At 34.8% G+C, this 21,293-nt stretch overlaps 2 protein-coding genes across 2 annotated transcripts in view; one reads left to right on the forward strand and one right to left on the reverse strand.

Moving 5' to 3' along the window:
* LOC144968549 (putative small nuclear ribonucleoprotein Sm D2) overlaps positions 1-21,293 on the reverse strand; it is a 399,977-nt gene that overhangs the window by 354,880 nt on the left and 23,804 nt on the right. The window lies entirely within an intron of this gene.
* LOC144968419 (coiled-coil domain-containing protein 25-like) overlaps positions 1-21,293 on the forward strand; it is a 28,466-nt gene that overhangs the window by 5,711 nt on the left and 1,462 nt on the right. Inside the window, exons 3-8 of the mRNA XM_078906756.1 lie at positions 2,818-2,857; positions 3,835-3,886; positions 5,101-5,176; positions 6,722-6,825; positions 20,058-20,260; positions 20,932-20,977. Coding sequence (XP_078762882.1) covers positions 2,818-2,857; positions 3,835-3,886; positions 5,101-5,176; positions 6,722-6,825; positions 20,058-20,260; positions 20,932-20,977 — 521 coding nt within the window. The remainder of the gene's footprint in view (positions 1-2,817; positions 2,858-3,834; positions 3,887-5,100; positions 5,177-6,721; positions 6,826-20,057; positions 20,261-20,931; positions 20,978-21,293) is intronic.

Here is a 21,293-nt window from a genome sequence, read left to right on the forward strand (position 1 = left end):
TTTGCCATTTGCGGCCGCGAAAAACTGCGGGGAAAGGAGAATAATATGACTTTGGGCATTGGGCGTTTTATTTAAAAGGCAGTATGGGTCGGGCTTTGACAAAAGGCAGTATCTTAATTCTTTTTTAATTTTAAAAAATATGCTGGATTATTTCTAAATATAAAATTAGAGGCGATTCTTGGCAGCAAACCACTGGGGTAGGGGCAGAGTACTGTCTAATACTAATATTATTAGATAATACTGGTTGAATACGGAGAGAGAATAATCAACTGGTAATTGGATTGGGGGAGGGGGGGGGGGGTTAACCCACAAACGACCGAGGCGCTGGACGCAGGGGAGAACATGGTGCGAGATCAAAGAGAAAAAGGCCCTGCTCTTGAGTTGTGGAAATGGTTGTTTGGAGGGGGGGGGGGGGGGGGGGGGAGTGTGTGTGTGTGATTATTCTGTTTTTAATCACTTAGAGATACTCATGAGTGTGTATGTGTTTAGGAGTTTCTATAACTACAAACGGAATAGTAACTGAGAGTTTCACTAATGATACTAATGATAAGTTCATCATTCGGGCACATTGCATTGCAGTATTCCGAATCGAAGAGCCATTGGAGACTATTCAGACTTGACCCTGGTTAGCCACGGAGTTCTATTTAGTTTAGACTCGGGGTCCGCATTGCCATGGGAGGCAATTCAGACTCAGGTCCGAATAGCCTTTGCCAATTTTTAACCTCTTTAATTTTTTTTTTAACTTTATTTATTTATTTAAACTTAACATTGTCATGTGGATATGATTGTTTATATTATTACATTTATGATTTGTAGACTAGTTTCTAAATGTTGACAAGTAAAATCCATGTCACCTGAAACAACCTTAAATTATGCTAATTTTTCTGAGACTTTTGTATGATTATTATCGTTGTTGTTGCTGTTATGATTATTGTTGTTATTAATAATACGATGAGCTTTGTACATTTATGATTCATTCAATCATGAACAATTTTCAATAACTTCAGTAGTCTTATAATAGTAATTTTCAACTTTACATTGCCGTATTGATTTATTTTTTCTTACAATCAAAGTTGTGTAAAACTGTCTGCGAATGACACAATACAATCTATCTGAGATTTTGTAATTATAAATTATTGTATAAGGCATTTAAAGGATAATTCCTATGTTCAGCCTTTAATTAATAAGGTAAGATAATATCAAATTTGAACCATTGATCACAGCTTAGCCTTAGTTGCAACTATGCTTGGTACATACCAGAGGGCCTGAAACTATTGCAGACCTGCCATTCATTCGGATTTAATTGGTACCGGGAGACATTCTGAAAGCTCCTAGCACTAGCATTTCTTTCAATTTTGTATTTTCACTGTGGATCTTTGGTCAGACATTTATTTATTCAATTTGTCATCATATAGAAGCATTTTAAAAACTCTACCCTTGATAGATTTGTAAAAGTTTGAAATTTCCTAATTTGACCATTGTTTTGATTCTCGGCCGAGGATATTTTTTTTCTTTTAGGGCTAGTCATAAGTCTTAGCAAAGGTCCTAGGGTGTTTGTTTTTCCTATTAGGATTAGTTAAAGGTACTATTTTAAAGTTAGAAAAGCCGGTGATCGTAAAATACTAACGAAAGAGTGAAAATGGAGAGGCTTCGTCAGGGAACAAAACAGACAAACAAAACAAACGTCCATTGTCTGTTTTGTTCCCATACGAAGCCTCTCCATTTTCACTCTTTCGTTAGTATTTTAAAGTTAAAGGTTTTATTTTTTCTTAGGATTAGTTGAGGAAATATTTGAGTTGCTTCCCTTAGCAGTAGGAGCTTTCGGAAGGCCTCCCTTGATACCATCCCGATTTTTTCCCGAAATTTCATTCTATCCCGGTTTCCTGATTGTTGTCTGCTGGATCCTGATTTTTTTTTATTGAAGGTCTGTTTTCTGTAAAGTTAGTACAGATTCTGATAACAAATAAGAAAATAACAGATTAAAAATGTTTAAAAAGTGTAAGTTAAGGTCTATTTCGTTATCATCATCTTTGGTCAATCAATACACGTCTTGTGTGTCTGATTAGTCCCTTCAAAGTGTATGCAGTTGATGTCAGATACTATAGATATTATAGTTTAGGGGGTCAATTACTGAGTTATTATTATACGTTGCCTCCAATATGTGGGGTCAATGACCTCCAATTGGTGGAATTAATGTGTACTGTCGGCCACCCACTGAATCTCTTTAATTATGGAAGTGTGTATTTGTGTGTGTTTGGGGGGGGGGGGGGGGGGGGGGGAGTCCTGTCAAGGCTTATTCCCGTCATTCAATACTTTGCTCTGAGATCCCCTTTTTAGTCTCTTACCAAACTGCAATTTTTTTTACATATCTTATAATGTATCATTTGAGTACTTTTGGGATGTCTATTACATTAACTGCAGCAAAGCATGTCATAGTCTATTGACAATTATCTAGATCTCGATTTTTTTCTCTCATTTGGTCCTGATTTTAAATTTTAAAAAATTAATGTATTTAGTGGCAGGTCTGTGTAAATTTTGTACTGTTTTATTTTTTTTTTGCCTTTTTAAAAATGTTTGCTATTCCATTTTGATTTCCAACATTTGCTTTTTTTTATACCACAATTTTTTTAAGCATTGAAACACCACCTTTCTTTGAATTCATCATTCCTTAGGTCATTAATTGTTCACGAATTCTGGAAATTCTCTTTGTTCTTTTTATGTCTTTGCATAAACAATGCACGGGAGGAGATTATATATTTTGCTTTTGTTGTGCTTGGATCTCAATGTCACCTTCTATCTACATTTATTTTTCAATAGATGAAGAATTGATACGATGGGGATGGCCAGAGGATGTATGGTGAGTTTTAAAATTTTTTAAATCTTATCAGATTAAATGCATTTTGGGAGGATGAGATGGTCAAATTAATCACGGTGCCGTGACCTGATTGAATCAGGTTTGAATTCTGATTTTTTATGTATTTATTCTTTTGACTGTTTAAAATGTTTTTTTGAACAACATAGGTGATTCCTGTTTACATAATATGTTTAATAGCGTGATGCAGGCCTCGAAGTGGGCCAGGAAAACCAGGAAAAGCCGGGAGTTTTATTTTGAAAATTCCCGACCTGGAAAAGTCAGGAAAATTGCCTTGGGCCAGGAAAAGACAGTGAGAAAAATCCAGGTGAACAACCCAACATGTAATCTTCTGCGTAATCATTACCTAACCTGCGAACGATTGGCTTAGAACAGTGCAAGAAAGAAAAAGAGAAGACAAGAGGAGTGAAGAGAGTGAATTTGGTAGAGGAGATAGATGGACTGAAATCTGAAAAACAGCATTAGAAACAGAATTTGAAAGCTTTGTCGATTCAAGGTCTATCTTGTACTTGTAAAAGGGTTTCCCACAGATAACGGTATATCCCTCATCGAACACACTACTGGTTGTGGTAACTGGTGTAGATTTGATGAGTATGCTTGAAAATACTACCTTAAAATTCTCCCCAGAGCCTGGAAAAAGCCAGGGAAAAGCAGGGAAAAATATTTTCCTGAATCACTTCTAGGCCTTGTGATGGCTTTATATTCCAACTATGAATACCAATCTCTTTCTTTTTTCAACCACAAATTACCACTCTTGGTGGTAGTTTTTATTTGTAGTTTGACTTTCACAATCTTATAATTTAGATTATCTTGGATTACTTGTACTAGTAAACCTATTGTTTGCTGTATTTATCTTTCTTGTCCATGTTTTACTGGGAAGTTGGATGTGTTAAGAACTAACCAGGTTGAAGATACACAGTTGGCCTCAATGGCTTTCTTTATTTCATTATCATTTGTTTCAGGTTCCATGTGGACAAGTTGTCATCTGCCCATGTATACTTACGACTTCACCCTGTGAGTGCTTATCTTCCTTACCTTTACTTAGCAATGACTATGAAAAATGTTTTTTTCTCTTTTTGAGGAAAAGTTTTGTCTAAAATCAAAGCCCTATCTCCACTGAGTAAAAATGTTTTTGAATTTTGAAAATCCATTCATAAATAAACAAGTTATGCAGTTTCAAAGGTGTAATTTATTTGGATGACCCGCAAAGAGGGAAAAAACGCGAAAATATGGGACGCTTTTTCAGCATTTTTTTTTTCGACCTTTGGTTGTATCTTGCGTAATAAGTGAATTAAAAGATTGAAACTTGAAGAGCAAATTAGGATGGTGTTTTGTAAAATAGGGGAAAAGTACTCGTCATATCCATATGAAATTTTACAACCAAAAAGAAGAAATGTTCATGTATTACCTTGTCAGCGACAAAACCTCCACGCCCGGTAGTTTTAGAAATATTTTACTCCAAAGAGTAAAAATCTATTTTTAACGGTCTTCTGGTAATCGCACGAGTTTTGTCGCTTGACATAATCTAAAATGACCTTTTTTCTAACTGTGTGCCAACTTTCAGTCATATTCATCGATAAACAGCGTCGTAATTAATTTTTTAAAATAGCATATACGAAACGGCTTCGTCCCATATTTTGACGCGAATTTGGGCACTTCGTAAGCGAAAAAGATTTGTGCGGGATAGTCATTGCTACTTTACTCCTAAAAAATTGCATGCCAATGTCATGCGACTAGTGTTAGCTTCATATGCATTATCGGAGAGTATGAATGGTGTGTATTCAAGTTGAAAAGCTAAAGGTTCATCTTTCTAATATTTTAACTCAAAAATTCAATTCTGGGTATCTGGCTCAACCTGGCATAATACAGTTGAGGGCAGATAAATCAATATCCTCTGGACCATGGTAAAATGGTATGGAAGCATATGATGGATTCTGTATGAATTCAAACCAAACTCGGTAGTCCCTAATTGCTTTAGATGATATCTTTTTTTAAATGATTGCTTATGATTTTACTTTATTGTTTGTGACTGTTGATAAGGTTTTAATTTTTCTTACACTCATAGATCGAAGGTGGTTGGTTAGTACCTGTACCACATACTATCAATACAATATGTTCTTGACAGGTTCATGCAAAAACAAAATTGATCCAGTAGAAGTAGGCTATTTGATATTATTGTATGCATTTTGATTTTAATTATTTAAAATGCAAATACATCAATCTCCCAGGGTGACACGTTAGATGATATACCCCAGTCTGTGATAGATGATTGTGCTCAGCTTGTCAAAGCCAATAGTATTCAAGGTCAGTTATATATTTTAATTTCTGTAGTCTATGATAAGGACAATTTTTTTATATTGATTGGGTAGGTATGGAATATATTTTGTTTATAAAGTAAATTTCCCCATAAGAAAAAAATGTTTAGAGTTGAGAATCATGGTGTGTCTGCAAGAAAAGTGTTCTGTTCACTAGCATGAAGTGACTTACTTAGGACACCTCTACACAGCTGTTGTGTCCCAAATCTGCTTCCTCCTAGTCACTAGGTGGACACTATACCACCCTTCAAAGTTGTACCCATTATTTCATGTTTAACCCCTAACATGCAGAATTCGATTTAATAAAAAAAACAGTACTGCATCCTGTTCACTAGCTTGAAGTGACTTGCTTAGGACCCCTCTACACAGCTGTTGTGTCCAAAATCTGCTTCCTCCTAGTTACAAGGTGGACACTTTAACGTCCTTCCAAGTTGGTACCCGTTATTATTATTACCCTAATGTGCGAATTCGACTTAGATAAAGAAAACAGTACTGCGTTTTCAGTGCGGCGTTCTACTTAAGTCGAAATGTAAATAAACAATCTTTAGGAGACGAAATCTTCCTAGAGCAAAATCATAATAAGTCATGTGTAGTTTCTCTTAATAAAGGGATAAATTCTGTATAGCTGACGCTTGACAGTTGAAGCAGTTTTCATTTCTTTGGTGTTATTTTTGCATTTTTGTGTGTCATGACAACATTGTTTACAATTCAAGATGGATTTTGACGATGAGGGTGGAAGTATTTTGACATGATTCTGACTACGAATATGTTGATGAAAGCAGTGAGTATGGCAGTTCAGGTGAAGAAGAGGGTTCAGTAAGGGATGATCGCATTGTGGCATGTCGGTGATGGTGTTGATGGGGCAAATAGGGGTCCGAAAAGAAGGGGCACGGCATTGAGGAAGTGGAACACTGAATGATGAGACAGTTCAGTAATCCCAAAAAGTGGTTGCTGGATTTTGACCAGAATGGTGTTTGACTGAGTTACATTGATGATTTGGGTAGATTTTTAAAGACTTAAAAATTTTTATTTTTTTTTGGGGGGGGGGGGGGGTTCCGTTCTCTGGGATTTTATACAATTTTTTATTTCACATCATCTCCTCCTATTTCTTATTAGTAATGATGAAAGCCACTCATTTTTTTACAACACCAACTTTATTCACTTTTTCAACATCAGACTCAGACACATTCAGACAGTCTCCCATATCCATAATAATTCACAAAAAGGCAATGTTATCATACTAAAGGTATTTATTGCATATTAATGAGTTTTCCAAGATGGCCGCCAAAGTCATGTGACCTAATTTGCATATTCAGTTATGTCATTATGTTGCGTTGTCGTACCACAAAGTTTTCATTGAGTTTGCTTCATTGTCTTTTGTAATGAATTTTTTCATAAAATCAAACCTTCAGCTTTGGAAGTTACATAAGGTGGAAATAGCTCAGCATTTTAAGGGTTGGAAAATTGTTGACTATTTTATTATTTCTTTTATCATAATTATTCATTTATTTATTTATTTTTAAACATTCTCAAGGTAACAAACAAAACAATCTTGAGGTAGTGTATACGATGTGGTCCAACTTGAAGAAGACAGCTTCAATGGATGTAGGCCAGGTTGGATTTCATAAAGACAAAGAGGTATTTTCTAAACCACAATAAAAAATATGATAAGAATCTGAAAATTGTTAAGCCAGAGTGACAATTAACTGAAAAGAATTCCAAACACTTTAATTATTTTTTTTCTTTGTCATTGTAGCCAATCTTTTGTCAGGCCGCTTTTGTCAACTCAAGAGCTTTATTAAAAAACGGTTTGAATATAATGATTTAAATGGCCTTTTTTAATATCTATTTTGGTTTAGGTTTGGTATATACATAGTAATTAAATATCAGAAGATAATCACAATATGTTGCCATTATTGAATACGACAGTGAGAGATGTACTATTCTGATCCTGTAAGTTAAATACATATCGTGTTATAGCTATATATACATGATGTCTGCTATCATGGTAGTAATAACAAAGCAGACACATACTACAAATGCAAGATAAAATTGATTCACACATTTCTTCCAGTAAAACTTCCTGACACAGTGCACCCCAATTACAAAGATGTAGACAGGACTGGAGGTCAGTTTATTATAGCCAAGGTTTCATATGTCACGTTTGACATTAATATAAAAGGGATATAACCTTTAAGTATTTCAAATTTGTAAAAATAATGGATAACCCCTCTTGTCACTGTGCCCGCAAGCACCACAGTTGGTCAAAGGTTTTTCATTTTTGTTATTTTGTATTTGGGGGGGGGGGGGGGGAAGTTTTATTTGATAATTTTCATAATTACGTTATGCCATAGTTTTTAAAAAGTTACTTTCTAGTGTGGGAAACAGTCTTGTCTCAAAAGTAAACCATTTTCTTTTCATGGACACCATCGTGAGAAGTACAGTTGTGATCTGGATAAAATGAAGGCGTTTTGGTCGAATGAGTTCAAGTGCAATGAATTCGTAGGTAATGGTCCGAAGATCAAAATCAAAATGACTAAGACGGGCTTAGAATATGCACATACCAAACACACTGAGGTCATGCATCTAATTTTGTTAGTGATTGATTTGCGATTGGCTGTTTTTAAACAACACCTTAACCGGTTCTTGACTGGGTTTATGGGTTAAGATCATGGTCATCTCCCCAACTCACCCCATTTCCCCCCCCCCCCCTCTCTCTCTCTCTCTCTCTCTCTCTCTCTCTCTCTCTCTCTCTCTCTCTCTCTCTCTCTCTCTCTCTCTCTCTCAGAAATGTAATCTTGTCACTTCCCCAAGTCTCATTCTTCTTCACTTCTTATCTTAGTCACAATGATAAGTGTACACATCCAATCTACCATAAGCTCACAGCCACAAGAAGAGGGAATAAAATTATCTTATTGCAATGTGACTATGAGTATTGCTGCCGCTGGCAGTGGAACACTTCGCTGCTTGCCATACACTCGCAAAAACATAATCTCCACCCCCGACACCCTGATTGTTAGTGTATTATGATATTGAAGCAGTTGTATCAGACAATGCCAGTGTGTAATAAAGTTCACGGAGTTCAGAAAGCGATGCTTTTAAAAATGTCCATGCTAGTCTTATCTCCAATCCACATGCTCAGAATATCAAATAGAAAGAGAGAAAAAACGGGGGCTTTTATATTTCTACTGAAATCCAAGGTATCATCGGATATGAGGTCAGTGTGTTTAATGTGCACTATATATCAGTGGTGATAATCCGGATTTTAGGATTTTTTCAGAAATTTTCCGCTGCTTTTGGTGTGTCACATATTTACCGATAAGTGCTGAAAAATTACCGTTATGTCTTGTGTCATTTTTTGACACCTCTGCTCAGCTGCATGGTTTTTGGTGACATTCCCATGCCCATAACGTTAGTCTAGACACACTGGCGCCAAATGTGAAAAGTGGCACAATACCTGTGGTGGCCTTGGATGACAAGATGACCGAAAGGGAAGGGGATGGAGCAAATAGGTGTTAATATTTTTGGACTCTTTAGCTTTGTACTCTTTACTTTATTTGTTTTTGTTTGTTTGTTTTGAACTCAGTTGAATTCATTACTTATGTCTAATTACCAAAAAAAAAAAAAGAATCAATCTCTCTCTCTCTCTCTCTCTCCCTCGTCTCTATTATTATTATTATGATTATGATGATTATTATTATTATTATTATTATTATTATTATTATTATTATTATAATTACTATTATTATTATCATTTTTATTATTATTATTATTATTCTATTATTATTATTGTTATTGTTGTTGTTATTATTATTATTGTTATTGTTGTTGTTATTATTATTGTTGTTGTTGTTATTATTATTATTGTTGTTGTTGTTGTTATTATTATTGTTATTATTGTTATTGTTATTATTATTATTACTAATATTAGGATCATTATCAAAAAAGAGTATTGTTCAAGGTGGTCACAGCAATAATGACCTTTTAATCTATATAATTTATTATTACCGGTTTTTCATTATAACCATCAGTACTATCATTATACATTTATCTATTTATTTATTTATTTATTTTAATCTATAGTCAACCACTGCTAGTCTGAGTCACCCTCTCCTATGCACTCTTAAAATCCTCCACCTTACTCCTCCTCTCTTCATATCCCTCCTTTCACTCATTCACTCTTCCCTTCCTCCATTCCCCCATCCCCATCCTTCTATCCATCTCTCCATCCACCACTAGAATCTAGGACTCGCCTGGACGCCCCCACTACTTGCTCACTCGTCCTTCGCACTCAATGCCCTCTCCCTCTCACCGTCCCATCCCCACTTGACCATCTCCAACTCTACCAGTTTTAATTTCTTCATTCGGTTTGCATAAGCCCATTCTATTTGTGTTTATTTCTTCCTCCAATCCTGCGGATCAACGATTCCATCATCATCTATTCGATAAGTTTCATTTTCATATTTACTTCTTTTCCCTTTCTCACCTCTTTCATTTTCTTCTAATAAAAAGCCCCCCCCCCCCCCTCATTTTTTTTTGTTTTGTTTTTTTTTTTTAAATTTTATTTTTTTTTGTTTTTTTTTTCCCCCGATATTAAGTCTCTCCAAATTACTTTAAAATTATAACTATTCTTTCTTACCTTTTCCTCCGCCTTCATCTCTACCTTAATACGTACCTACCTACACACTAACTCCTTCTACCAGTCTTAGACCGACCACTCACGGAAACTTACATCCTCTCTCCCTTTCTCTCTATCTATCTATCTGTCTATCTATCCATCTATCTTTCTATCTATCTATCTATCTATCTATCTATCTATCTATCTATCTATCTATCTATCTATCTACCTATCTATCTATCCATCTCTCTCTCTCTCTCTCTCTCTCTCTCTCTCTATCTCCTTCTATCTACCTATCTCTCCTCCTCTCATTTTGTTCATTGATATATATTTGGTATAATATACTAACCACCCAACCAATCGCTCTCTCACCCCCATCCCCATTTTAAAGACCTTTTTGCAGTTACTTTTACTATATATACACATACACAGACATACGCACACGGACACACATACACAAACATATACACATCCTCTCCATTCTCTCTCTCTCTCTCTCATTCTTTCTCTCTCCCCCCCCCCCCCCCCCCCCCCCCCCCCCCCCCCCCCCCCCCTCTCTCTCCACATTTGACAAAATGTGATATTTTGTAAATTTACATATTTGTTTGTGTTTTTGTTTACTTTCTCCTGACGACGGCCAAGGGCCGAAACGTTGTTTGTTTTGTGTTGTTCCCTTATATATGAGTCACATCTACTCACTTTCTATTTTTTATCTCCATAAAAACAAAGACCTCCTTACGGCCAAAAGTTTATCATAATCTCTTGTTATAGTGGGCGGCATTGTAGGGCTCTAAAATGTTTGATTGGAAATGACAAATCGTTAAATTATATTTACAAAAAGTATCTAATGATCAGAATAGATGTGTTTTAGTTAATATATTTGCGTAATAAGTAACGATGATGCATTAGATTTGGGCTTGACAAACGGCTGATGATTTTTCTTCTTTTTGACAAATTGTCATTATCATCACTGATATATGTATACATAGTACTGTTCCTGATGGACCTTAAAGCAGACTGGCTTTTTGGATTGTTCGTTTTTCATGTAATGGTTTAGGCTCTTACGTATCTCACTGACATTTCAGTCCTCCTGTTGTTGTTACAAACAAACCTACATGCTCTGTTATGAACTTTCTTGAGAGCTGTTCCATCTACTTTTCACTTAAGGGATCCCAAATGCAAGAACTAATTATATTCTAGAATTGGCAGTACGAAGACTTTATAGCAGGTTTCTCTGATGCTCCTGGGACAACTTTGTACATTTCTCAATAAGAGTCCCAAGTTTTGTATCAGCCTTTTTACAAAATATACTGATGTGGTTGTCACAGTAAAGATTGTTCACAATTATCTTATTAAATTTTATTTTATTAAGAACTGAATTCATCTCACTCCAGTTATATTTCGGTAGGCTTAGATAAACTTTACCTTCTAATATTAGATCGTCTTTCCTTTTATAGCCTTCCCTCGAATTAATTTCTAATTAGTGAATACTTTTCGTTCTACATACTGTCACGTAGCCACTTATTATAAAAGCTGATAGGTCTAACACTCTACACTCACTTTCTCTCCACAATCTATGCCGGACGGCCAGTCGCTCTATTCCTATATATATATATATACTGGAAGATTTTTATCTTTTGGGACTTTGTAGATATTATATCTACACCATTAAGACGCCGGAGCTTTTAACTTTGATTATATAATCTTCAAGGATCAAACCCAAGCCCGCTGTCAAAGGACTACACAATAACTTCTTACCAATTGCCTGGAAGTGGAATTTTACGAGTCCGATCCTGTTATCAGAGGAATAGATCATCCAAGCCCATCAACTGCCTGGAAACGTAAACTTATGAACCTGACATATTATCATAAGTTACGTAAAATATTCATATCTCTATTTGTAACTGCCACGATCATTGTTTATCTCTTTTAATTAAATTTCATCATTATTTTTATTTCATTGTAAACAAATCGTTAATTGTTTTTCATTTATAGTAACTAGTAAATTCTGGGGCCTCATTCTACATAGATCTTTATGCATAGTCGAGTAGCTCTTTACTCACTTGAGACCATGACATTTTGGAGGGGACACATATAAAGAATTGAATTTATTTAGTTACTTATATCTATTTCATCTAACCTTAAAGTTTAAATTGTAAAACTCTTAATTGCCCCACTTGATCATATTTTAATTGAACTCCCTATTTACAGGATTAATTTTTTTTTCTTTTTCATTTCTTCATTTAAATGGAATAGCAATTTATCCATTCATTCTTTCATTCAAATTGAATAGCATTTTATTGATTCATTCCTTCATTCATTTATTCATTTATAAATTATTCATTCATTCATTGTTCATTCATTTATTTATTCATTCATTCATCCATTCATTCGTTTATTCACTCATTTATCCAATCATTCATACATTAATTCCTCCCTTCATTCTTTCATTCATACATTATCCATTCATTCATTCATCTATTCACTCAGTTTTTCATTCATTCATTCATTCCTTGTCCACTTTGTTATTATATCACATATTTGTTGTTTGCCTCATTCATGAATTGTTTTCAATATGTTTACATTCCATAACGATTCATTCACCTATCATCCAATCACTCAGTGTTGTGAACACATTTTGTAACTATTGTAAATCTTACGATATTTTATTGTTTTGTATTTCAGACATCACTGTTAAACACTCTTCAATGCCTAATTACAATTGTTGAACAACCATTGAACAAGAGAGAGGTCCCAGCCACGAACTGAGTTGGTAAATATATCCTTCATTATTCTCTTTTACATGAGTTGGCATCACATGGTAACTATAGACATCGTGATTTGTTTTGCATAGTGATTTGTTTTAAATGCATTTTTGGCATATTACTGTTACCGAAAACCACTTATATATTATGTTCTGAAAAGTGAGTCTTTAAAAACTAAATAATAATAAAAGGAGTCTACTAGCCGTCGTGTTATATTTAGTGATAGATAACTTGGGATTATTTTGGCATCCTATTCTTGTTATCACACTCTAGTATATTAGCGTCATTGCGAATAATTGTACACAAACTAACGACGAGTCACACACATTGGTGATACATTTTTCGTAGTAACATAGTTTAGAGTACACGCGATTGACACATTGTTATTGACTCAAGTCATAATAACTCCGCATTGTATTGACACATTGCTTTATAAGATATAACGATAAAAGGCATCAAATTCAACATACATAATAAGTTGAAATAAGAGAGAGAGATTTCTAAAAATAGAACAGTTCATTCCAGTAAGTGTAAATAAATAAAACAGTCAGTAACAGTATCCTGTCAATATAATATATATAAAACATCGTAACTAATTTATTGCAACATGGAAGCATATAAAAGATACTTAAGTCTCGCAAAGGACTTAGAAATACCCAGGAAAGAATATTTTCATGGTGCGAAGAGAAAGTAAAAGAAGAAAAAGAACATGAAGAAAGAATTCGTAGAGAAGAAAATGAAGAAAGAATTCGTAAAGAAGAAAAAGAACACGAAGAAAGAATTCGTAGAGAAGGAAATGAAGAAAGAATTCGTAGAGAAGAAAATGAAGAAAGAATTCGTAGAGAAGAAAAAGAACACGAAGAAAGAATTCGTAGAGAAGAAAAAGAACACGAAGAAAGAATACGTAGAGAAGAACGAGAAGAAAGAGTCCAAGAAAGGGAACTAAAAAGACAAATAGCTTTAGCAGAAGAAGAAACCAAAAGGACCCAAATGATGCTGGAAATTGAAAAAACAAAAACCGGTCATGAAAGAAAACATAATAATAGTGATGAATTTTTCGTGAAACTTCCACGCATGCCAACATACGATGAACGCTCAGACTGTCTAGAATCCTTCTTACACCGATTCGAAGTTCAGGCTAAAGGTTATCGTTGGCCAGAAAGCAAATGGGCCACAGCCTTGATTAACTGCTTATCTGGAGAACCGCTAAAAGTTTTCTATACCTTAACAACTGAAGATGCAGATGATTATGGTAAAATTAAAGACGCTCTACTAAAAAGATTTAGATTAACGGAAGATGGTTACCAGGAAAGGTTTCACACTGCAAAACCGGAAAGTGGAGAAGACTTTAATACATTCGTGAACCGAATTACTCAATTTCTAAATCGGTGGCTTGAGTTGGCAAACGTAAAACAAGACGACTTTGCAGGCCTTTACTATCTCACGCTGAAGAATCGAATCTATCAAGCTTGCAACCCAGATTTAGTCGCATTCTTTAAAGAGAGAAAGCCAGAAAACTTGGACAAATTAAAAATCTACGCAGAAAACTTTAACAGCGCACATCCATTGACACCCCTTAGCAGAACATTGAAGGAACCATACTACGCTGCCGCTGCTCAGAGTCCAGGTACACCTAAAGTTCAGTACTCAAATAGAACGAGCCGATCAATCACTCGGAACACGCAAGTGAAACAAGATGATCATAGTAACAAACCATGGAACAAACAGTTCAATAGAGACCATAGCCGACCCTATCAAAACAAAACAAGAAATAGCACTGACAATAATACTGAATATAAGAAAACCAACAAACCTATAATTAAATGTCAATATTGTGGAATGAAAGGCCACACAGCAGACAAATGTTACAAAATCGTGGGATATCCGAAAGAAACTGCAAATGCATCACTCCAAACCAGTGTAAATAATCAGACACGAATAATGTCAGGAGAAAATATAAATGTGTATTGTGTGAAAGGTATGTCACTTTTAACACAAACTCACAAATCAGGATCGCTATTTTTTTGTGAAGGCAAAGCTAATGGAACTGATTGCAAAATATTGAGAGACACAGGATGCAGTACAGTAGGAATAAAAGCATCTTTGATCAATGACGAAGACAAAACTGGAAAAACGGTACAATGCATCACATTCAGTGGCACAGTCGAAACCTTTGAAACAGCTAACGTGTACATAGAAACCCCATACTATACAGGAATAGTGGAATGCTGTATACTTCCCAACCCCGTCGCTGATGTTATTGTTGGCAATATAAAAGGTCTTAAAGACAACCCAACAGATGTAAAGGAATGGTCATTAACCCAAGAAACAGCTTGTCTAGCAGAAACAAGAAAGATGACTAAGACAACAGAGAAGCCAATGACTATTTCTCTAGAACCACAACAATTTGACAGGAACACGTTCATTGAAGAACAGAAAAAGGACCCGACTTTAACATCATATTTCAATATCGCAAACAAAGGGACGAAATCAAAAGTTGAATACATCATTGAAAAAGATATTCTGTTCAGGTTACATAGGAAAAGAAACAAAATAACTAAACAACTGGTCACGCCGAGTATTTACAGAAACAAAATCCTTGGAATAGCGCACGATTCAATAACTTCTGGACATCTTGGGAGCTCTTCCACATTGAAGAGAATATCCGAGAATTTCACATGGCCTGGAATTACTAAAGACGTCCGAGAATATGTGAAATCGTGTGACACATGCCAAAGAAGAGTCGCAAAAGGCAGAATACCGAGATTGCCATTAGAGACAACCCCAGTTATTGAAAAAGTTTTTCAAAAAGTTGCAATTGACATTATAGGCCCTTTAACAAAATCAGATAGAAACCATACACACATACTAACACTAGTCGATTACGCAACCAGGTGGCCAGAAGCGATAGCATTGAAATCAACTACATCGGATCACATAGCTGAAGCATTGATGACAATTTTTACCAGAATAGGCATACCAAATGAGATACTGTCGGACAATGGACCCCAATTTACATCACATATGATGCATGAAACCATGAAACTCATGGGAATCCAACACTCATTCACAACTCCCTACCACCCCCAAGCAAATGGTCTTTGTGAAAGATTTAATGGCACTCTAAAGAATATGTTAAGAAAAGTGTCAGCAGAAAAACCAGATGATTGGGACAGATACTTACCAGCAATCCTATTTGCATATAGAGAAATACCCCAAGAATCTACAGGCTACTCCCCATTTGAGTTGATGTATGGACGATCACCTCGCGGCCCGATCAATATAGTAGCCGACATTTGTAAAGGGAATGAGGAGGACAATAACGAAATTATGTTTGCTTACGAATATGTAAGAAACCTGAAAGACAGAATAGAGGACACATGTAAGCTAGCACAGGAATCCGTCACTAAAAAAGCAGAGAAATACAAGGAATACTCTGATCGCAAAAGCAAGTCAAGAAAATTTGAGATTGGTGACAAAGTACTAATACTCTTACCCGATGACTCGAGTAAACTTTTAGCTACATGGAAAGGACCATTCAAAATAACAGCAGTAAAATCTAATGTTAATTACGAGATTAAAATTAACAACACAACAAAGACATTCCATGCAAATATGCTAAAAAAGTATTTTGATAGAGACACAGTGTCGCAACCTATGTTTACTAATATCGAAGCTTCAAATGCAGGATTAATCATACCGTTGGTCATGGGACACAGACACCCGAGACAGAAAAACAAACAAAAATCGCACAATTGCAACCACCTAAGACAAAAAAAGAAGTACGCAAAGTACTTGGGCTCCTAAATTTTTACAGGAAATACATTTACAACTTCGCGCACATCGCGACACCGCTAACAAATCTGACAAAGAATGGGTCACCGAACATAATTGTTTGGACAGAAGTGTGTCAGAATAGCTTTAACCAATTAAAGGCATTACTCTGTTCAGAACCAATTCTTAAATTACCCGACATATCAAAAGAATTTGTTGTAAGAACTGACGCGTCTGATAAGGGCATCGCAGGTGTACTATTACAGGAGCATGAGGGAACTCTAATGCCTTGCTTATATGCAAGCAGAAAATTATTGGACAGAGAATCACGATACTCTGTAATAGAGCATGAAGGACTGGCCATCGTCTTTGCTTTAAAGACATTCAGCAGATATCTACTGCTAAAAGAGTTTGTGGTCGAAACGGACCATAAACCACTCACGTACATAAGAAATAACAAAATGAATAATAGTAGAGTACTAAGGTGGAGTCTATTTTTGCAAAATTACACTTTCAGTATCTCTCACATACCAGGCTGTGAAAATATTCACGCCGACATACTTTCTCGATTAGTATAAACACATGAGAAGGGTATAACTTAACCTCCCATGCATACTGTTAGTTACCTCGCAAACTATGCCAAATCAGAACGCACAAATTCGATAATTTTATTTGTAAACATGATGACCCAACTTAATGTAACATTGAGTATTGTTTGGATATATATACCATACCCATTCATGATTTGGGAAATCTTCTCTTTATCTATTATTGTTATGAATTTTCACTCATTTATGATTAATAATTGAAATGTCAATATTCCATTTACATTTTCATTCATTTCATTCAGTAAATTACCTTCATATCATCGACTTAAATCATGCTTCATTGCCATCACTATTGTTTATCACAATGATTTGTAATCACATTGCCATCATGTTGTTCATCACAATGATTTGTAATCACAATCTTTCATTGTTATTGTCACCCATTCATATACCTACGTTAATATAAACATTTCCATGTCTAGTTAATAAATAATTTAATTGTAGCACAAATCATAACAATGAATTAATGCTAGAGTATCATGATAGTAAATTTACTTCCGTTTGTAAAATCTATCTTTCCCATAATGGTTAAAGAGTATATTTTAAACGTGGGTGGGGGGTGTCACAGTAAAGATTGTTCACAATTATCTTATTAAATTTTATTTTATTAAGAACTGAATTCATCTCACTCCAGTTATATTTCGGTAGGCTTAGATAAACTTTACCTTCTAATATTAGATCGTCTTTCCTTTTATAGCCTTCCCTCGAATTAATTTCTAATTAGTGAATACTTTTCGTTCTACATACTGTCACGTAGCCACTTATTATAAAAGCTGATAGGTCTAACACTCTACACTCACTTTCTCTCCACAATCTATGCCGGACGGCATATATATATATATATACTGGAAGATTTTTATCTTTTGGGACTTTGTAGATATTATATCTACACCATTAAGACGCCGGAGCTTTTAACTTTGATTGTATAATCTTCAAGGATCAAACCCAAGCCCGCTGTCAAAGGATTACACAATAACTTCTTACCAATTGCCTGGAAGTGGAATTTTACGAGTCCGATCCTGTTATCAGAGGAATAGATCATCCAAGCCCATCAACTGCCTGGAAACGTAAACTTATGAACCTGACATATTTCATAAGTTACGTAAAATATTCATATCTCTATTTGTAACTGCCACGATCATTGTTTATCTCTTTTAATTAAATTTCATCATTATTTTTATTTCATTGTAACAATCTTAATTTTTTCATTATAGTAACTAGTAAATTCTGGGCACTCATTTACATAGATCTTTATTGTCATAGTCAGTAAGTTCTTTACTCATTTGAACATGACAGTGGTACTGCCAAGTTAATCCAAATCATTCTGATTTTGCGTTGTCTCCAATTTTTCTTTGTGTATTTAATAATCTGAACGTATTATTTTCTTTTTGTTTTGAGATACAAATTACATGTAGCTGGTATTCCATTTTCCATTCTTTCTCCCATGATTGTAGCCTGTCTGTGTCTTCTTGTAGCATAGTGCAATCTTTTAGTTTATGAATTTCTAAAGAAAGTTATCCACAAGAAGTCAAATTTTTTATCCTTTTGATACTTTATTCGGCATATAAAATATATATTAGAAAAAGAAGTGGGTCTAAAACTGTTCCTTGAGGTACATCTGACAGGATTGGGATGTGATAATGTCATTTTGTTTTCAACCGTATCTCTTTGGGATTACATCAAAAGAAAATATTTAATCTAAGCGTGGATGGTTTTTTAGATCCCATAATTATCATGCTTGTTCAAGAGTTTTTGGTGGTGTACTTCATCAAAATTAAATCTAATAGAATGGCATCTGTCTAGTCTCCTACTCCTATGTTAACTGTATTAGCAAAATCATTACGAGTCTTGATCAGTTGCATGAAAAAAAAAAAATTTTTTTAATGAGCTTTATATAGCCCAATATCCACTAAATGTGCTCAAAGCACTTTACAAGGGGTCCCTGGCCAACAGCAACATTTAACATGAAGGGCGGGACATGACGCCTGTTAGGCGATATTACAATTTTTCGGACAAAGACAACGCTGTTAACGGCCAGGTACTCATTTTACACCTGAATACGGTGAGAGAAAGTGAGTAAAGAGCCTTTTCCAAGGACTCAACTATGCGCCGAGCGCGAGGCTTGAACCCAGGACCTTCCGATCCGAAAGCGAGTGTCATACCACTAGACCACATAGCCGCACAATGTTTGCAAAACCCATGTTGGGCATCAGTCAGTATGTTGTGGTAATCAAGATGTTTCACGATATTGCTGCATGTTACTTGTTCCAACAGTTTGCATGATATGGCTATGAGAGATACTGGTCTATAGTTTTCAGCACTGTGTTCATTTTATCATTGTAGAGGGAATTTTCATAGCAGATGGCAAAAGGATTTAAAATATGTATGCCATATGTATTTAAATTGTTTTAAGGTTCCACTTCTTTTTGCTGTATTACATTTGAGGATATAACACATTTAGTTTATGATTAATGGCTTTCCCCCTTGTAAAATTAAAGTAATACGTTACGTTTTGCACATGAGTGCACCATTCTTCATAATCTTTAATGACTAAAAGCATGTTGTCCCTTTATTATTATAATTGTTAGAATAGTTTGTTCGTAGAGATGTTATGACTATTGGCCAACGGCCTAAAATAAATATTTGATTTGATTTGAATAATGTTTCAACACGGATTTGAGAATCATATTATTTATAACTGGCCTCTGGCATATCAACAATACACTGGAGGCAATTATTTTCATTTCAGTGACAGGGGGCCGGTGCTTTCTATTTTTTTTTTTTTTTTTTTTTCTCCTCTCTATCTGTAAATTGTCTATGACGAGAGATCACACTAATTTTTGCATTTTAAAGTTTGAAACCTCACTACAACTACAACACTTCTTTTACTGTCATCTTAGTTACCAACTGTGAATGTATAGAGCTGAAGATAAATCTATTTGTTATACCACTAGCATGTTATACATCCCATTTGGCAAAGGTAGGTAGGTTTTACCAAATTTATCAGCTGGTTTTTCATTTTCTTTTTAATCATTGTCAGTCATATTTTAGCATCTCTAAATAATTATTTTACCCCGTGGTATTTTATTTACTTTATTTGTTTAGGTCCACAAAGTCAAAATTGAACGCAGGATAAATGAAATTGTGAACCGCCTTAACAAGACAAAACGTGAGGAAAATCCAGATTTCCGTGCTTTGAGAGAAGAGCGAGAAAGGAAGGAACGGGAATGTCAAAAACGGGCACAGCAGGAGCTAAAAATGAAGGAGAAGGAAGAAGAAAGGAGGAAACAGGAACAGGCAGAGTTAAGGTAGCTTAGTTTTCTCTCATTTACACATATATATATATATATATATATATATATATATATATATATATATATATATATATTATTTCTTTTTAAATCACACTTGACGGCAGACTAATGCAGTCTTTGAAAGGAGAGTTAAAGGCATGCTTTTGACCAAAATGTGCTCGAGCATAAAATACTCCTCATCCCCCCCCCCCCCCCTGTCCCACACACACACACCCGCCCACACGAAAATAATCTTTTTATAGCTAAGCCATTATCCGGGGTTTTTTGTTTAAGGACAAAGAGTCATTTATTTTCAATCAATGGTTTTACTGTACGTAATGTTTGTGCATTGTGTAAAACTAGGTTTTGACTTTGATGGATTTTTAAAGATTTTTTTTATTGTTTATATAATTTGAAACATTCATTTTTTAATTTTAGTTTTGAACTCTTACATTCCTTAATAAGGTGATTAATAGTAATAAGTAAACTAACAAAATTACCTTGTTGTAAATCAGATTACGGATGGACAATTTGGAATTTAATTCACAGTTTGTTATACTGATAGTCACCTACTATCTGATCAGATGTGAGTCTTTTTCGATGATGGTCTTGAGTAACCTATGCATGGACTTTTGACTTTTCAGATTCTGAAAAAAACTTGTTGATATACTCTTGTCTTATTTCAGATCTTACAAAAATTTGATGACAACAGATAAAATGACTACAAATAAGGTAACAATAACAGTATGTATGATGTTCTGGCAAAACCTGTCGGTTGTCGGAAAAATCAGAATCCCATATTATTACTTCATATTTCAATAAAGGCACCATTTCTGGACAAAATGCAGTTTGAATTTTGTAATAATCTCAATTAGGGCTGAAGTATTTCATATTTGAAGGGAGGGAGTCAATTTTTTTTTTTAAACAGAGAAAATTGCTTTTAAAGACATCCATATTTATTACTCTTTGATAGAGTTCCAAAAATAAATTTTAATTATATTATCTATAATTTTCATATGCGTTCCCTATTTGAACTATTCCCTTTTGT

Source organism: Berghia stephanieae, chromosome 1 (genome assembly GCF_034508935.2).
Source record: "Berghia stephanieae isolate SIO BIC M18660-M18661 chromosome 1, UCSD_Bste_1.3, whole genome shotgun sequence".
Classification (NCBI taxonomy): Eukaryota; Metazoa; Mollusca; class Gastropoda; order Nudibranchia; family Aeolidiidae; genus Berghia; species Berghia stephanieae.